At 44.9% G+C, this 15,658-nt stretch overlaps 1 protein-coding gene across 1 annotated transcript in view; it reads right to left on the reverse strand.

The window, feature by feature from the left end:
- The window catches only part of LOC137521082 (RNA exonuclease 1 homolog), a 142,963-nt gene that overhangs the window by 54,858 nt on the left and 72,447 nt on the right, over window positions 1-15,658 (reverse strand). The window contains exon 7 of the mRNA XM_068239893.1: window positions 13,026-13,131. Coding sequence (XP_068095994.1) covers window positions 13,026-13,131 — 106 coding nt within the window. The remainder of the gene's footprint in view (window positions 1-13,025; window positions 13,132-15,658) is intronic.

The following is a 15,658-nucleotide window of genomic DNA, read 5'->3' on the forward strand; positions in this document are numbered from 1 at the left end:
TGTCCCGGTGACGTCAGCGCGCTCCTAAGCTCCGCCCGACGCGTTTCGTCTCAGTGACTCATTCAGGGGCTGGTCACGTACTGACATCAGGCCTTAGATATACCGCTGTGCGTCACACGTATCCCCGCAATCCCGCCCCTCCTGTTGCTAGGCGATCGTGTGGACGCACTTTACAGAAAGACAGCCGCGTTATCAAACTTATAAAACAATTTTACAATAAAAATGGTATACAAACTAGAGATTACATCGCTTTCCCCTGCACATATGCACCTCCTCATATACCCTTTATAATATTCATATTGCACAATTCCCTATCTGCACTTCTTGCACATATCACGAATATCTAATTTTTCATCCGATTCCCCCACAGTTCAATATACCATACTAGAATTTACAGCCTACATATACTATTACTTATGGATGGAGAAAGATAAAGGATAGACCTAAGGGGTCCCTAATCATATGACCCCATTGTGAACAACATACATCTCTAAAGCCTAAGGGGGGATCCTTAATCGTGCGACCCCACTGTAAAATACATACATGTGACGCACTCTTAGTCATTTCCCCTCCATAAGCTCATACCCTAAGCCTTATCTACGTGCTTTTAATCTACCTTATTTATATCTTAATAAATAATACCATGTGCATATCAAGCGTGTGTGTGTATAAGAGGGTGTAAACCAGGGATCCAATCAATAGTGAGCCCCTAGCCAGGTAAATCCCGCATGGGTCTCTCATATTGTCATTTCCCTTTAACAGTCTACTACTCCATATATCTCTATCACTATCACCATACACCATGATAATTCACTAAACAAAATAGTGTGAACCTGGGATCCTAGTCGTACAGCTCCCTGTGGGAACCACTGGTGCCGTACTATTAGTCATATCCCATCTATATAATCCATCACCAGCTTACATACCTCTATACACTTACGCTATCTACCTAAATATCCAAGTGTGAACCAGGTACCTCACCTGGCTACCTATTCAAGTGTGAACCAGGTACCTCACCTGGCTAATCTCACAGTGCACTCATCTCATTTGCACCCATCATGTGTATATAAGTGCCCATCATGGCCTCAGACCATGATTGCAGCATCCTACTGACTGTGCTCATCGTGGTACCACCTACCGTGATTACCATCTCCTCTACCCCTTTTTTTTAGAGCCTTACCCTAGTGGGGTTTAGCCTTCATTCCCACCACCGTGACACCTCAAATATATCTCCTTTCTTCACACAAGTAGGTATCCATCTCAACCCCTACCCTATCAACTCCAACATAATACAAATAAATCCAACCTTACCAACATATCACTGCAAACTTCTAAAAATAACCCTACCCTTACCTCTCAGTAAATCCATAATCGCCCCCATCACCATGTGCCCTCACTTAATTATTAGAGATAAAGCAATTGATGTCTATTTCAATATTAAGACCTTTGGGTTCCATAGTCCCCAACCTGTAGATCCACTCAGTTTCCTTTTTACATAGTTGTTGTAACCTATTAGACCCTCTCCAATGTGTCTGCACCTGTTCCACAGCTATCACCTGTAGACCACTAGGGTCTTGGTTATGTGCCTCTGCAAAATGTGAAGAAACACTGTGCCATCTGTACCCTTTTTTGATGTTATAAATATGCTGGTATACCCGTTTCTTCAGTGCCCTCGACGTCCTACCAACATATTGATACCCACAGGTACAGGATAGCACATATACCACATATGCAGAGGAACAAGTGATCATTTGTTTAATTTTATAGCCTTTCCCGTCATAGGTAGATACCACCTCATCCGCTGTTCTACTATCAGTCTCCCTACATAAACAGCAGTCCCTACATTTGAAGAATCCATTTCTTTCCCAAAACACCTTGGGTCTGCCTGGGGGATCCACACAGCTCGGGACCAGTATGTTTCTAAGATTAGGGGCCCTCCTATATATAAACTTAGGCCTAGGTGGCACAACTTTACTCAAGGCCTGGTCTTGAGTTAGCACAGGCCAATGTCTTCTGACAATCTGTTCAACCTTCCTATATTGGACGTTGAATGTACCGACAAAGGGAAGCATCATGTGGTTGTCATCATCTTTTACTCTCCGTCTCATCATCTCCTTTTTATCCATGTTCCCCACCTCCCTCATTAATTCATCAATGTGGGAGGCCTCGTATCCTTTATCCACAAACCTCCTTCCTAAGACAGGGGCCTGTGCATAATAATCTTCTACCGTAGAGCAATTCCTTCTTACTCTCTGAAATTGGCCTTTTGGGACTGCCCTTATCCAAGATGGATGATGACAGCTTGAAGTGGGTATAAACCCATTTCTATCGGTCTGTTTGAAGAAACATTTTGTAATAAGCTTAAAGGTAATCCTGTGTCACAATACAAGAGGGAATTAACGTCCATCTTGAAAATGGGATTGGATGAAGGCTTGATTAGTGAAGCTGAGTTTGATCACTTAATAATCAAGAATCCCAGAACCCCCATTATTTATCAATTGCCCAAGTTGCATAAGTCAGTATCCTCTCCACCAGGGCGTCCTATAATTAATGCCATTGATTCGGTGTCCTACAGGCTGGGGGCCTATCTTGATAGGTTTTTGCAACCAGTTGTCTGTGGGCTACCAAGGGTGTTGAGGGACACGGCCCATGCATTGGAGGTGACGGATGGGATAGAGTGTGAGAGTGCCACACTGCTAGTTACAGCAGATGTGGCATCTCTATATACGAATATCTCACATAAAAGAGGATTGGAGACAGTAGAGAGAGTACTCCAGAAGACTAAGCTACATCCCAGACAAGTTGAATTTTTGATTCAACTTTTGAGGTTTGCCCTGTCCAAAAATTATTTCTGGTACAAGGGGGAGTACTATGTGCAGACAAAGGGATGCGCCATGGGGGCCCCCTTCGCCCCAGCCCTGGCTAACATCTACATGGCTGAGTGGGAGGAAGAGGCGATTGGATTGAATCCTGATAAAGTAGGTAGTTGGCACAGGTACATTGATGACCTGTTGGTTATGTGGGTGGGAACTGAGGAAGAGTGGATAGAATTCCTAAGGAGGGCGAATGCCCTATGGGAGAATATCACACTTGAAGCAGAAACCAGTTATTCCAGCATTAATTTTTTAGATTTGACTATTATGAAAACAGATGACCATCTTATTACAAAATGTTTCTTCAAACAGACCGATAGAAATGGGTTTATACCCACTTCAAGCTGTCATCATCCATCTTGGATAAGGGCAGTCCCAAAAGGCCAATTTCAGAGAGTAAGAAGGAATTGCTCTACGGTAGAAGATTATTATGCACAGGCCCCTGTCTTAGGAAGGAGGTTTGTGGATAAAGGATACGAGGCCTCCCACATTGATGAATTAATGAGGGAGGTGGGGAACATGGATAAAAAGGAGATGATGAGACGGAGAGTAAAAGATGATGACAACCACATGATGCTTCCCTTTGTCGGTACATTCAACGTCCAATATAGGAAGGTTGAACAGATTGTCAGAAGACATTGGCCTGTGCTAACTCAAGACCAGGCCTTGAGTAAAGTTGTGCCACCTAGGCCTAAGTTTATATATAGGAGGGCCCCTAATCTTAGAAACATACTGGTCCCGAGCTGTGTGGATCCCCCAGGCAGACCCAAGGTGTTTTGGGAAAGAAATGGATTCTTCAAATGTAGGGACTGCTGTTTATGTAGGGAGACTGATAGTAGAACAGCGGATGAGGTGGTATCTACCTATGACGGGAAAGGCTATAAAATTAAACAAATGATCACTTGTTCCTCTGCATATGTGGTATATGTGCTATCCTGTACCTGTGGGTATCAATATGTTGGTAGGACGTCGAGGGCACTGAAGAAACGGGTATACCAGCATATTTATAACATCAAAAAAGGGTACAGATGGCACAGTGTTTCTTCACATTTTGCAGAGGCACATAACCAAGACCCTAGTGGTCTACAGGTGATAGCTGTGGAACAGGTGCAGACACATTGGAGAGGGTCTAATAGGTTACAACAACTATGTAAAAAGGAAACTGAGTGGATCTACAGGTTGGGGACTATGGAACCCAAAGGTCTTAATATTGAAATAGACATCAATTGCTTTATCTCTAATAATTAAGTGAGGGCACATGGTGATGGGGGCGATTATGGATTTACTGAGAGGTAAGGGTAGGGTTATTTTTAGAAGTTTGCAGTGATATGTTGGTAAGGTTGGATTTATTTGTATTATGTTGGAGTTGATAGGGTAGGGGTTGAGATGGATACCTACTTGTGTGAAGAAAGGAGATATATTTGAGGTGTCACGGTGGTGGGAATGAAGGCTAAACCCCACTAGGGTAAGGCTCTAAAAAAAAGGGGTAGAGGAGATGGTAATCACGGTAGGTGGTACCACGATGAGCACAGTCAGTAGGATGCTGCAATCATGGTCTGAGGCCATGATGGGCACTTATATACACATGATGGGTGCAAATGAGATGAGTGCACTGTGAGATTAGCCAGGTGAGGTACCTGGTTCACACTTGAATAGGTAGCCAGGTGAGGTACCTGGTTCACACTTGGATATTTAGGTAGATAGCGTAAGTGTATAGAGGTATGTAAGCTGGTGATGGATTATATAGATGGGATATGACTAATAGTACGGCACCAGTGGTTCCCACAGGGAGCTGTACGACTAGGATCCCAGGTTCACACTATTTTGTTTAGTGAATTATCATGGTGTATGGTGATAGTGATAGAGATATATGGAGTAGTAGACTGTTAAAGGGAAATGACAATATGAGAGACCCATGCGGGATTTACCTGGCTAGGGGCTCACTATTGATTGGATCCCTGGTTTACACCCTCTTATACACACACACGCTTGATATGCACATGGTATTATTTATTAAGATATAAATAAGGTAGATTAAAAGCACGTAGATAAGGCTTAGGGTATGAGCTTATGGAGGGGAAATGACTAAGAGTGCGTCACATGTATGTATTTTACAGTGGGGTCGCACGATTAAGGATCCCCCCTTAGGCTTTAGAGATGTATGTTGTTCACAATGGGGTCATATGATTAGGGACCCCTTAGGTCTATCCTTTATCTTTCTCCATCCATAAGTAATAGTATATGTAGGCTGTAAATTCTAGTATGGTATATTGAACTGTGGGGGAATCGGATGAAAAATTAGATATTCGTGATATGTGCAAGAAGTGCAGATAGGGAATTGTGCAATATGAATATTATAAAGGGTATATGAGGAGGTGCATATGTGCAGGGGAAAGCGATGTAATCTCTAGTTTGTATACCATTTTTATTGTAAAATTGTTTTATAAGTTTGATAACGCGGCTGTCTTTCTGTAAAGTGCGTCCACACGATCGCCTAGCAACAGGAGGGGCGGGATTGCGGGGATACGTGTGACGCACAGCGGTATATCTAAGGCCTGATGTCAGTACGTGACCAGCCCCTGAATGAGTCACTGAGACGAAACGCGTCGGGCGGAGCTTAGGAGCGCGCTGACGTCACCGGGACAGTATCGGCAGGATCGTGGAGACGCACTACCCTGTGTACCGCGGCCAGGGAGAGGAGAGGTCTGTCACCTACTGCCTTTTTATTCTTTTAATAAAGCCTGGATTCATACTTGGATACACCGCCTGGACAGCAGAATTCTATACTATAAGCGAAGTACAAGTCGTGAGCTGGTGAGTGAATTCACGAGGGGGGCCGACCCATTGTATTCCCCAGGTGGTGGCACATCCCTCAGGAGTGCAGCACGAGGTGTCAGAATCTGTTAAAATAGCAGTGTTGGGCACTATGTGCGCACCTTTGTCCTCTTTATAGGGAGATCTTCATGCTGTATGCTATAAGCAGGATCTGACGCGCAACTGGTTTTGGATCTGAATAGTTTGGAGTGAGGTACTCTTGTTTGGTTGCGATCCCCTATATCTTTGGTGCTGTAATCCGTGGAGCGCAGTCTGATTTCGACTATTGGTAAGACTTTTCCTTTTTTGAACTGCTGCAGACATGGATGTATTTGAATTCAGGAAACACAGGGACGTGGACTTGGATCAAATTTTTCAGGAAGATGTAACTACACATACAGGCTTGGAGCAGGACTTCAAGCAATTGCAAAATCATATGTTAAAGGAACTTCAGACATGGTGGGATCTGGCAGCTCTGCATAAATATGAGAAAAAAGGGCTTGTCCCTAAAAGATATAGATGGGAGATTGTTCCCACGGATGGAGAGGAGAGTGAGGATAATAACAAAGAGTGGTTTGAATATGTTGAAGCATGTGGGGTGGGTATGGTTAAACTAATGGCTAAAAGGAAAACAAGGAGATTGGAGCGATTGGGTGGGGAGGTTGAAATGCTAAAACTTAAGCTGGATCCGTTTAAACATTCAGAAGAGTACCAAATGAGATCTAACAAATTGCAAGAAACCTTGAATAATGTTGAAAAGGATATCATACTGGACAAACAGAAACAGTTCAGTAAAGATATCCAAGTGTATAAGAGTAATGAAGCCTATAAGTGGCAAAAAACTAAACTTATAGAAGGTCAAGGGGCCAAAGTGGAGGATGTGGGAGGGGGTGGGGAGAGTCAGGAGGCAACCAAGGTGCAGGAAAGTGGGGCGAGACCTAAGGCGGGACCTGTAACCGGGGCGAGGGATCCACCTAAAATATCCCAGCCCAGGCCACAACCACCCTTGCAGACCTACAGTGGAGGCAGAGGTGGGAATACAGGGAGGGGAAGAGGTCATATTCTATACCCTAATAAACCATACTCACCTGATCAGCCCAAGCCCCCAAGGATCAATGACGGTCGGGATAGGGGGGGTGGGTATGGAAGGGGGAGGGGGCATTACCCCAACCAGAATAGAACTCACCCAGCCTTTGTGCCAGAATTTCCTGTATATAACAGATTTGAGCCCCTACAAAATTATGTCCAGGAGGAAGCCCCACCTTTTTTTCACAGACCCCGATACAGGCAAGACGAATGGTATCAAGAACCGCAATACACCCCCAAAAATGGGAGAAAAAGAGAGCTAGGAGGGGAATCAGAGGAGGAAGGAGATTACAGCAAAAAAAGAAGGGAGTAGCTCAAGAGGGGGAGGGTATTTTTAATATAAGCGGAAAGGATTTAAGCAAACAAGAAATTAAATTACTGGATAAAGGGCTTAAGTATGCTCCAAAAAACTCTATCAATAAATTTGAAATGTTTGTGGACATACATAAGTTTGTTAGGAAGTTAAACTTGAAGAGGTACTACTTGGATAAAGAAGGCCCCAATGGGAGAGCAAATGTGGTCGTAGATAATAGTACAAGTCAATATGTTCATACAAGCATGAGGAATAACTCTGTGTTCAATCCCTCAGATAATGCAAGTAAACATAGTATTGATGTGTTTAAGAATCTGGTTATTAGTGATCTGGAGAAGATGGAGGTCTCTAAAAGAGATGGTAATGAGAGAAAAATATGTAAAATGTTGAAAGATAAGGAACTGGTGGTAAGACCAGCAGACAAGGGGGGAGGGGTGGTTATTTTAAATAAGGAGCAGTACTTTGGAGAATTGGATAGGCTGGTCAGTGACGGTACCACATACAGTAAGCTTAAAGGTAATCCTGTGTCACAATACAAGAGGGAATTAACGTCCATCTTGAAAATGGGATTGGATGAAGGCTTGATTAGTGAAGCTGAGTTTGATCACTTAATAATCAAGAATCCCAGAACCCCCATTATTTATCAATTGCCCAAGTTGCATAAGTCAGTATCCTCTCCACCAGGGCGTCCTATAATTAATGCCATTGATTCGGTGTCCTACAGGCTGGGGGCCTATCTTGATAGGTTTTTGCAACCAGTTGTCTGTGGGCTACCAAGGGTGTTGAGGGACACGGCCCATGCATTGGAGGTGACGGATGGGATAGAGTGTGAGAGTGCCACACTGCTAGTTACAGCAGATGTGGCATCTCTATATACGAATATCTCACATAAAAGAGGATTGGAGACAGTAGAGAGAGTACTCCAGAAGACTAAGCTACATCCCAGACAAGTTGAATTTTTGATTCAACTTTTGAGGTTTGCCCTGTCCAAAAATTATTTCTGGTACAAGGGGGAGTACTATGTGCAGACAAAGGGATGCGCCATGGGGGCCCCCTTCGCCCCAGCCCTGGCTAACATCTACATGGCTGAGTGGGAGGAAGAGGCGATTGGATTGAATCCTGATAAAGTAGGTAGTTGGCACAGGTACATTGATGACCTGTTGGTTATGTGGGTGGGAACTGAGGAAGAGTGGATAGAATTCCTAAGGAGGGTGAATGCCCTATGGGAGAATATCACACTTGAAGCAGAAACCAGTTATTCCAGCATTAATTTTTTAGATTTGACTATTATGAAAACAGATGACCATCTTATTACAAAATGTTTCTTCAAACAGACCGATAGAAATGGGTTTATACCCACTTCAAGCTGTCATCATCCATCTTGGATAAGGGCAGTCCCAAAAGGCCAATTTCAGAGAGTAAGAAGGAATTGCTCTACGGTAGAAGATTATTATGCACAGGCCCCTGTCTTAGGAAGGAGGTTTGTGGATAAAGGATACGAGGCCTCCCACATTGATGAATTAATGAGGGAGGTGGGGAACATGGATAAAAAGGAGATGATGAGACGGAGAGTAAAAGATGATGACAACCACATGATGCTTCCCTTTGTCGGTACATTCAACGTCCAATATAGGAAGGTTGAACAGATTGTCAGAAGACATTGGCCTGTGCTAACTCAAGACCAGGCCTTGAGTAAAGTTGTGCCACCTAGGCCTAAGTTTATATATAGGAGGGCCCCTAATCTTAGAAACATACTGGTCCCGAGCTGTGTGGATCCCCCAGGCAGACCCAAGGTGTTTTGGGAAAGAAATGGATTCTTCAAATGTAGGGACTGCTGTTTATGTAGGGAGACTGATAGTAGAACAGCGGATGAGGTGGTATCTACCTATGACGGGAAAGGCTATAAAATTAAACAAATGATCACTTGTTCCTCTGCATATGTGGTATATGTGCTATCCTGTACCTGTGGGTATCAATATGTTGGTAGGACGTCGAGGGCACTGAAGAAACGGGTATACCAGCATATTTATAACATCAAAAAAGGGTACAGATGGCACAGTGTTTCTTCACATTTTGCAGAGGCACATAACCAAGACCCTAGTGGTCTACAGGTGATAGCTGTGGAACAGGTGCAGACACATTGGAGAGGGTCTAATAGGTTACAACAACTATGTAAAAAGGAAACTGAGTGGATCTACAGGTTGGGGACTATGGAACCCAAAGGTCTTAATATTGAAATAGACATCAATTGCTTTATCTCTAATAATTAAGTGAGGGCACATGGTGATGGGGGCGATTATGGATTTACTGAGAGGTAAGGGTAGGGTTATTTTTAGAAGTTTGCAGTGATATGTTGGTAAGGTTGGATTTATTTGTATTATGTTGGAGTTGATAGGGTAGGGGTTGAGATGGATACCTACTTGTGTGAAGAAAGGAGATATATTTGAGGTGTCACGGTGGTGGGAATGAAGGCTAAACCCCACTAGGGTAAGGCTCTAAAAAAAAGGGGTAGAGGAGATGGTAATCACGGTAGGTGGTACCACGATGAGCACAGTCAGTAGGATGCTGCAATCATGGTCTGAGGCCATGATGGGCACTTATATACACATGATGGGTGCAAATGAGATGAGTGCACTGTGAGATTAGCCAGGTGAGGTACCTGGTTCACACTTGAATAGGTAGCCAGGTGAGGTACCTGGTTCACACTTGGATATTTAGGTAGATAGCGTAAGTGTATAGAGGTATGTAAGCTGGTGATGGATTATATAGATGGGATATGACTAATAGTACGGCACCAGTGGTTCCCACAGGGAGCTGTACGACTAGGATCCCAGGTTCACACTATTTTGTTTAGTGAATTATCATGGTGTATGGTGATAGTGATAGAGATATATGGAGTAGTAGACTGTTAAAGGGAAATGACAATATGAGAGACCCATGCGGGATTTACCTGGCTAGGGGCTCACTATTGATTGGATCCCTGGTTTACACCCTCTTATACACACACACGCTTGATATGCACATGGTATTATTTATTAAGATATAAATAAGGTAGATTAAAAGCACGTAGATAAGGCTTAGGGTATGAGCTTATGGAGGGGAAATGACTAAGAGTGCGTCACATGTATGTATTTTACAGTGGGGTCGCACGATTAAGGATCCCCCCTTAGGCTTTAGAGATGTATGTTGTTCACAATGGGGTCATATGATTAGGGACCCCTTAGGTCTATCCTTTATCTTTCTCCATCCATAAGTAATAGTATATGTAGGCTGTAAATTCTAGTATGGTATATTGAACTGTGGGGGAATCGGATGAAAAATTAGATATTCGTGATATGTGCAAGAAGTGCAGATAGGGAATTGTGCAATATGAATATTATAAAGGGTATATGAGGAGGTGCATATGTGCAGGGGAAAGCGATGTAATCTCTAGTTTGTATACCATTTTTATTGTAAAATTGTTTTATAAGTTTGATAACGCGGCTGTCTTTCTGTAAAGTGCGTCCACACGATCGCCTAGCAACAGGAGGGGCGGGATTGCGGGGATACGTGTGACGCACAGCGGTATATCTAAGGCCTGATGTCAGTACGTGACCAGCCCCTGAATGAGTCACTGAGACGAAACGCGTCGGGCGGAGCTTAGGAGCGCGCTGACGTCACCGGGACAGTATCGGCAGGATCGTGGAGACGCACTACCCTGTGTACCGCGGCCAGGGAGAGGAGAGGTCTGTCACCTACTGCCTTTTTATTCTTTTAATAAAGCCTGGATTCATACTTGGATACACCGCCTGGACAGCAGAATTATATACTATAAGCGAAGTACAAGTCGTGAGCTGGTGAGTGAATTCACGAGGGGGGCCGACCCATTGTATTCCCCAGGTGGTGGCACATCCCTCAGGAGTGCAGCACGAGGTGTCAGAATCTGTTAAAATAGCAGTGTTGGGCACTATGTGCGCACCTTTGTCCTCTTTATAGGGAGATCTTCATGCTGTATGCTATAAGCAGGATCTGACGCGCAACTGGTTTTGGATCTGAAAAGCTTTATGGAGATGAAGATTTCATTTTTCAGCACGACCTGGCACCTGCTCAAACCACTGGTAAATGGTTTACTGACCATGGTATTACTGTGCTCAATTGGCCTGCCAACTCTCCTGACCTGAACCCCATAGAGAATCTGTGGGACATTGTGAAGAGAAAGTTTAGAGAGGCAAGACCCAATACTCTGGATGAGCTTAAAGGAATACTGTGTGTGTGTGTGTGTGTGTGTGTGTGTGTGTGTGTGTGTGCGTGCGTGCGTGCGTGCGTGCGTGCATGCGTGCGTGCGTGCATGCGTGCGTGTGGGGGGGGGGTTGGAGGAAAATGAGTTGAACTTACCCGGGGCTTCTAATGGTCCCCCGCAGACATCCTGTGCCAAGCAGCCACTCACCGATGCTCCAGCCCTGCCTCCGGTTCACTTCTGGAATTTCAGACTTTAAAGTCTGATAACCACTGCGCTTGCGTTGCTGTGTCCTCGCGCCCGCTGATGTCACCAGGAGCGTATTGCGCAGGCACAGACCATACAAAACCATTTACCAGTGGTTTTGGCACTGTGAGCAGGTGCCAGGTCATGCTGAAAAATGAAATCATCTCCATAAAGCTTTTCAGCAGATGGAAGCATGAACCCACTTTTGAACCAAAAACAGCGGCAGAAGCGCCTGACCTGGGCTACAGAGAAGCAGCACTGGACTGTTGCTCAGTGGTCCAAAGTACTTTTTTGCATGTCATTCAGGAAATCAAGGTGCCAGAGTCTGGAGGAAGACTGGGGAGAGGGAAATGCCAAAATGCCTGAAGTCCTGTGTCAAGTACCCACAGTCAGTGATGGTCTGGGGTGCCATGTCAGCTGCTGGTGTTGGTCCACTGTGTTTTATCAAGGGCAGGGTCAATGCAGCTAGCTATCAGATTTTGAAGCACTTCATGCTTCCATCTGCTGAAAAGCTTTAAGGAGATGAAGATTTCATTTTTCAGCACGACCTGGCACCTGCTCACAGTGCCAAAACCACTGGTAAATGGTTTACTGACCATGGTATTACTGTGCTCAATTGGCCTGCCAACTCTCCTGACCTGAACCCGATAGAGAATCTGTGGGATATTGAGAAGAGAAAGTTGAGAGACGCAAGACCCAACACTCTGGATGAGCTTAAAGGGGAACTGAAGAGAGAGGTATATGGAGGCTGTCATGTTTATTTCCTTTTAGACAATACCAGTTGCCTGGCAGACCTGCTGATCCTCTGCCTCTAATACTATTAGTCATAGCCCCTGAACAAGCATGCAGCAGATCAGGTGTTTCAGTGGTTCAGACTTATAAGTCTGATCTGACAAGACTAGCTGCATGCTTGTTTCTGGTTTTAATCAGATACTACTGCAGAGAAATAGACCAGCAGGGCTGCCAGGCAACTGGTATTGATTAAAAGGAAATAAACAGGACAGCCTCCATATACCTCTCTCTTCAGTTCCCCTTTAAGGCCGCTATCGAAGCATCCTGGGCCTCCATAACACCTGAGCAGTGCCACAGGCTGATTGCCTCCATGCCATGCCGCATTGAAGCAGTCATTTCTGCAAAAGGATTTCCGACCAAATATTGAGTGCATAACTGAACATAATTATTTGAAGGTTGACTTTTTATTTTAAAAACTTTTCTTTTATTGGTCAAATGAAATATGCTAATTTTTTTAGATAGGAATTTTGGGTTTTCATGAGCTGTATGCCAAAATCATCAATATTAAAACAATAAAAGGCTTGAACTACTTCAGTTGTGTGTAATGAATCTAAAATATATGGAAGTCTAATGTTTATCAATACATTACGGAAAATAATGAACTTTATCACAATATGCTAATTTTTTGAGAAGGACCTGTATATACAGTACAGAGATAAAGTATTTGAACTTAAAAGAAACTTACTGTTACTGTGTTGATCTCGGAGCTTCTTAAGGCTGTTAACAGCTATGTTAAGATACATGTTCTTGCTTCCACATCTGTCATAAATGGCCTTTTCTTCTGCTAAAGCCTAAAGAGAAAAAACCTCAAGAATCTGCGTATGATTTTTGGCCATCTGTAAAGGGTAGCCATGACTGCTATACTTTAAGTTGCTGAATGCAATTTCATCAGCTACAACCTACCCTTAAAGAGTAACTGTTAGGCTTAAAAACAAAAATCTATTCCCTATTTCTATCGGTAATATAGATAAAATGGATACTAAAAAGGCAATGCCTAACTTAAAAACAAATCTTACTTTTTTTTTATTGTAGATAAATCCTCATGTCCCCATCTCTAAAGCCGCAGCAAGAGGCCACATAACCGAAGATGCAGTGCAGGCTGGGGCGGGAGGGAGTTCTCCTTTGCTTTTCTGCCCAGACACAGCTAGTTCAGCCTGATTGGCTGCAGCCTGTGTCACTCAAGCCTGTCCCTCTCTCATTGGCCGCCTCGCGTCTGCACTGTCCGCCCCCTCCCTGCACTCTGTCGGCATCTCCGTAACTTTATTCGGGGGGCAGCGGGCATCTCCGCATCCATGGGGACCCCGCCCCGCCACCATTTACAAAGGGACTCCCCCTGCATTATCCCTCCACCCCGCAACATCCCCGCCCGCAGCACCACAGAGCCCAGCGGGGAAGAACACACGCAGCGCACACAGATTCTCCTCTGGTGCTGGAGCTGCATATATTCTTCCCTGCTAAGTGCTGTTATGCTGGGAGATGAGATGGACGCTGCAGGGCTGAGGGTAAATACAGGGGGAATCACTACTGATATAGTAGCAGGGCTGGGGGGTTCTCATGGATGCAGGGGTGTCAGTAATATAGCGCTGGCAATTGCTGTAGGTAGGAGGGAAGGGGGGTAAGGGAGGAAATGACCTCAGCATTGGCTTCGCTGGAGGGACTAAAGATGGCCCCAGCCAGGGAACAGAATTCTCTGCATTTCCGTATTTTTGTTTTATAAAATTCACTGAAATTAAATCGTGGACAGTGCAATACATCTGTCATGTAAGTAGAGCTAGTATTTATCTACTTATATGTGTGTGTTTATCCTGGCATAGTATGGCTGACAGCTCCTCTTTAAAGAGACTGAAGCCCCCCCCCCCCCCCCCCCCCCCCCAAAAAAAAATCAAGTTTTTACTTTAAAAACCTCTAACATAATTGCCCCACCTAAAATGCTGCATCCACGCAGCTGAAAACTCAATCACCCCAAACTAGCTGGGCAAAAATACACGACTTTCTTGGTTGTGGAGTTTGCTGCACGAGGAGGCAGAGCTTTGGGCTGTAGCTCTACCACCATGCACGTCAATCAGCGCTGACCACCTCTCCCTCGCCCCTCTCAGTGAAAGAAGACAGAGCGGGGAGACGCCGCGCAGATGGACACGTGTAGAGGCAGAGCTACAGCCCAAAGCTCTGCCTCTATACAGAAGCGCTCCCCGGGGAGTCTGGGGTGATTAATAGAGTTTTCAGCCATGGGGATGCAACGGTTTAGGTGGGGCAATTATGCTAAAGAGGTTTTTAACCTCCTGAGCGTTACGTCGCTCAGGAGGTTTTGTTACTTTTTGTCCGATTCTAAAATTATTGTCCCAAATGACTGTAAACCATTTAGCTAGCACTAGGCTAGCAAAGGTGTTGGGCACCCCTCGATCCCCGCCGCTCCCCTGCTTATACATTACCCAGCCTGGATCCAGCATTCAGCGCAGTCTCCCCGGTCTTCACTATGGGGAGGATCGCACATGATCTCATGACGTTATGACGTCATGCACAAACCCGATCCTCCCCATAGGGAGTCCGGAGCTGTGCAGGGAGGCTGCACGATCAGTGATTCCAGGGGGGGGGGGGGTAGTGATAAATGGGGGGGGGGGGGTGTCGGGGGGGAATCGCAGGGGAGTGGCGGGTTCCCGACACTTGTACTAGCTAGCCTAGTGCTAGCTAAATGGTTTACAGTCATTTGGGACAATAATTTTAGAATCGGACAAAAAGTAACAAAACCTCCTGAGCGACGTAACGCTCAGGAGGTTAAAAACCTCTTTAGCATAATTGCCCCACCTAAACCGTTGCATCCCCATGGCTGAAAACTATTAATCACCTCAGACTCCCCGGGGAGCGCTTCTGTATAGAGGCAGAGCTTTGGGCTGTAGCTCTGCCTCTACACGTGTCCATCTGTGCGGCGTCTCCCCGCTCTCTGTCTTCTTTCACTGAGAGGGGCGAGGGAGAGGTGGTCAGCGCTGATTGACGTGCATGGTGGTAGAGCTACAGCCCAAAGCTCTGCCTCCTCGTGCAGCAAACTCCACAACCAAGAAAGTCGTGTATTTTTGCCCAGCTAGTTTGGGGTAATTGAGTTTTCAGCTGCGTGGATGCAGCATTTTAGGTGGGGCAATTATGTTAGAGGTTTTTAAAGTAAAAACCTGATTTTTTGGAGACTTCAGAGTCTGAAGCATTTGTATTAAAAACCGTCCTCTTTTGAAGAAGACTTTAGTCTGAAGTCTTTGGGCTCAACTCAGAGCATTATCGCAGAAAACAATTGCTTCAGAAAACCGGGCTGCATTTTACTTAATGGGCTGA

This window comes from Hyperolius riggenbachi, chromosome 1, assembly GCF_040937935.1.
Source record: "Hyperolius riggenbachi isolate aHypRig1 chromosome 1, aHypRig1.pri, whole genome shotgun sequence".
NCBI classification, from domain to species: domain Eukaryota; kingdom Metazoa; phylum Chordata; class Amphibia; order Anura; family Hyperoliidae; genus Hyperolius; species Hyperolius riggenbachi.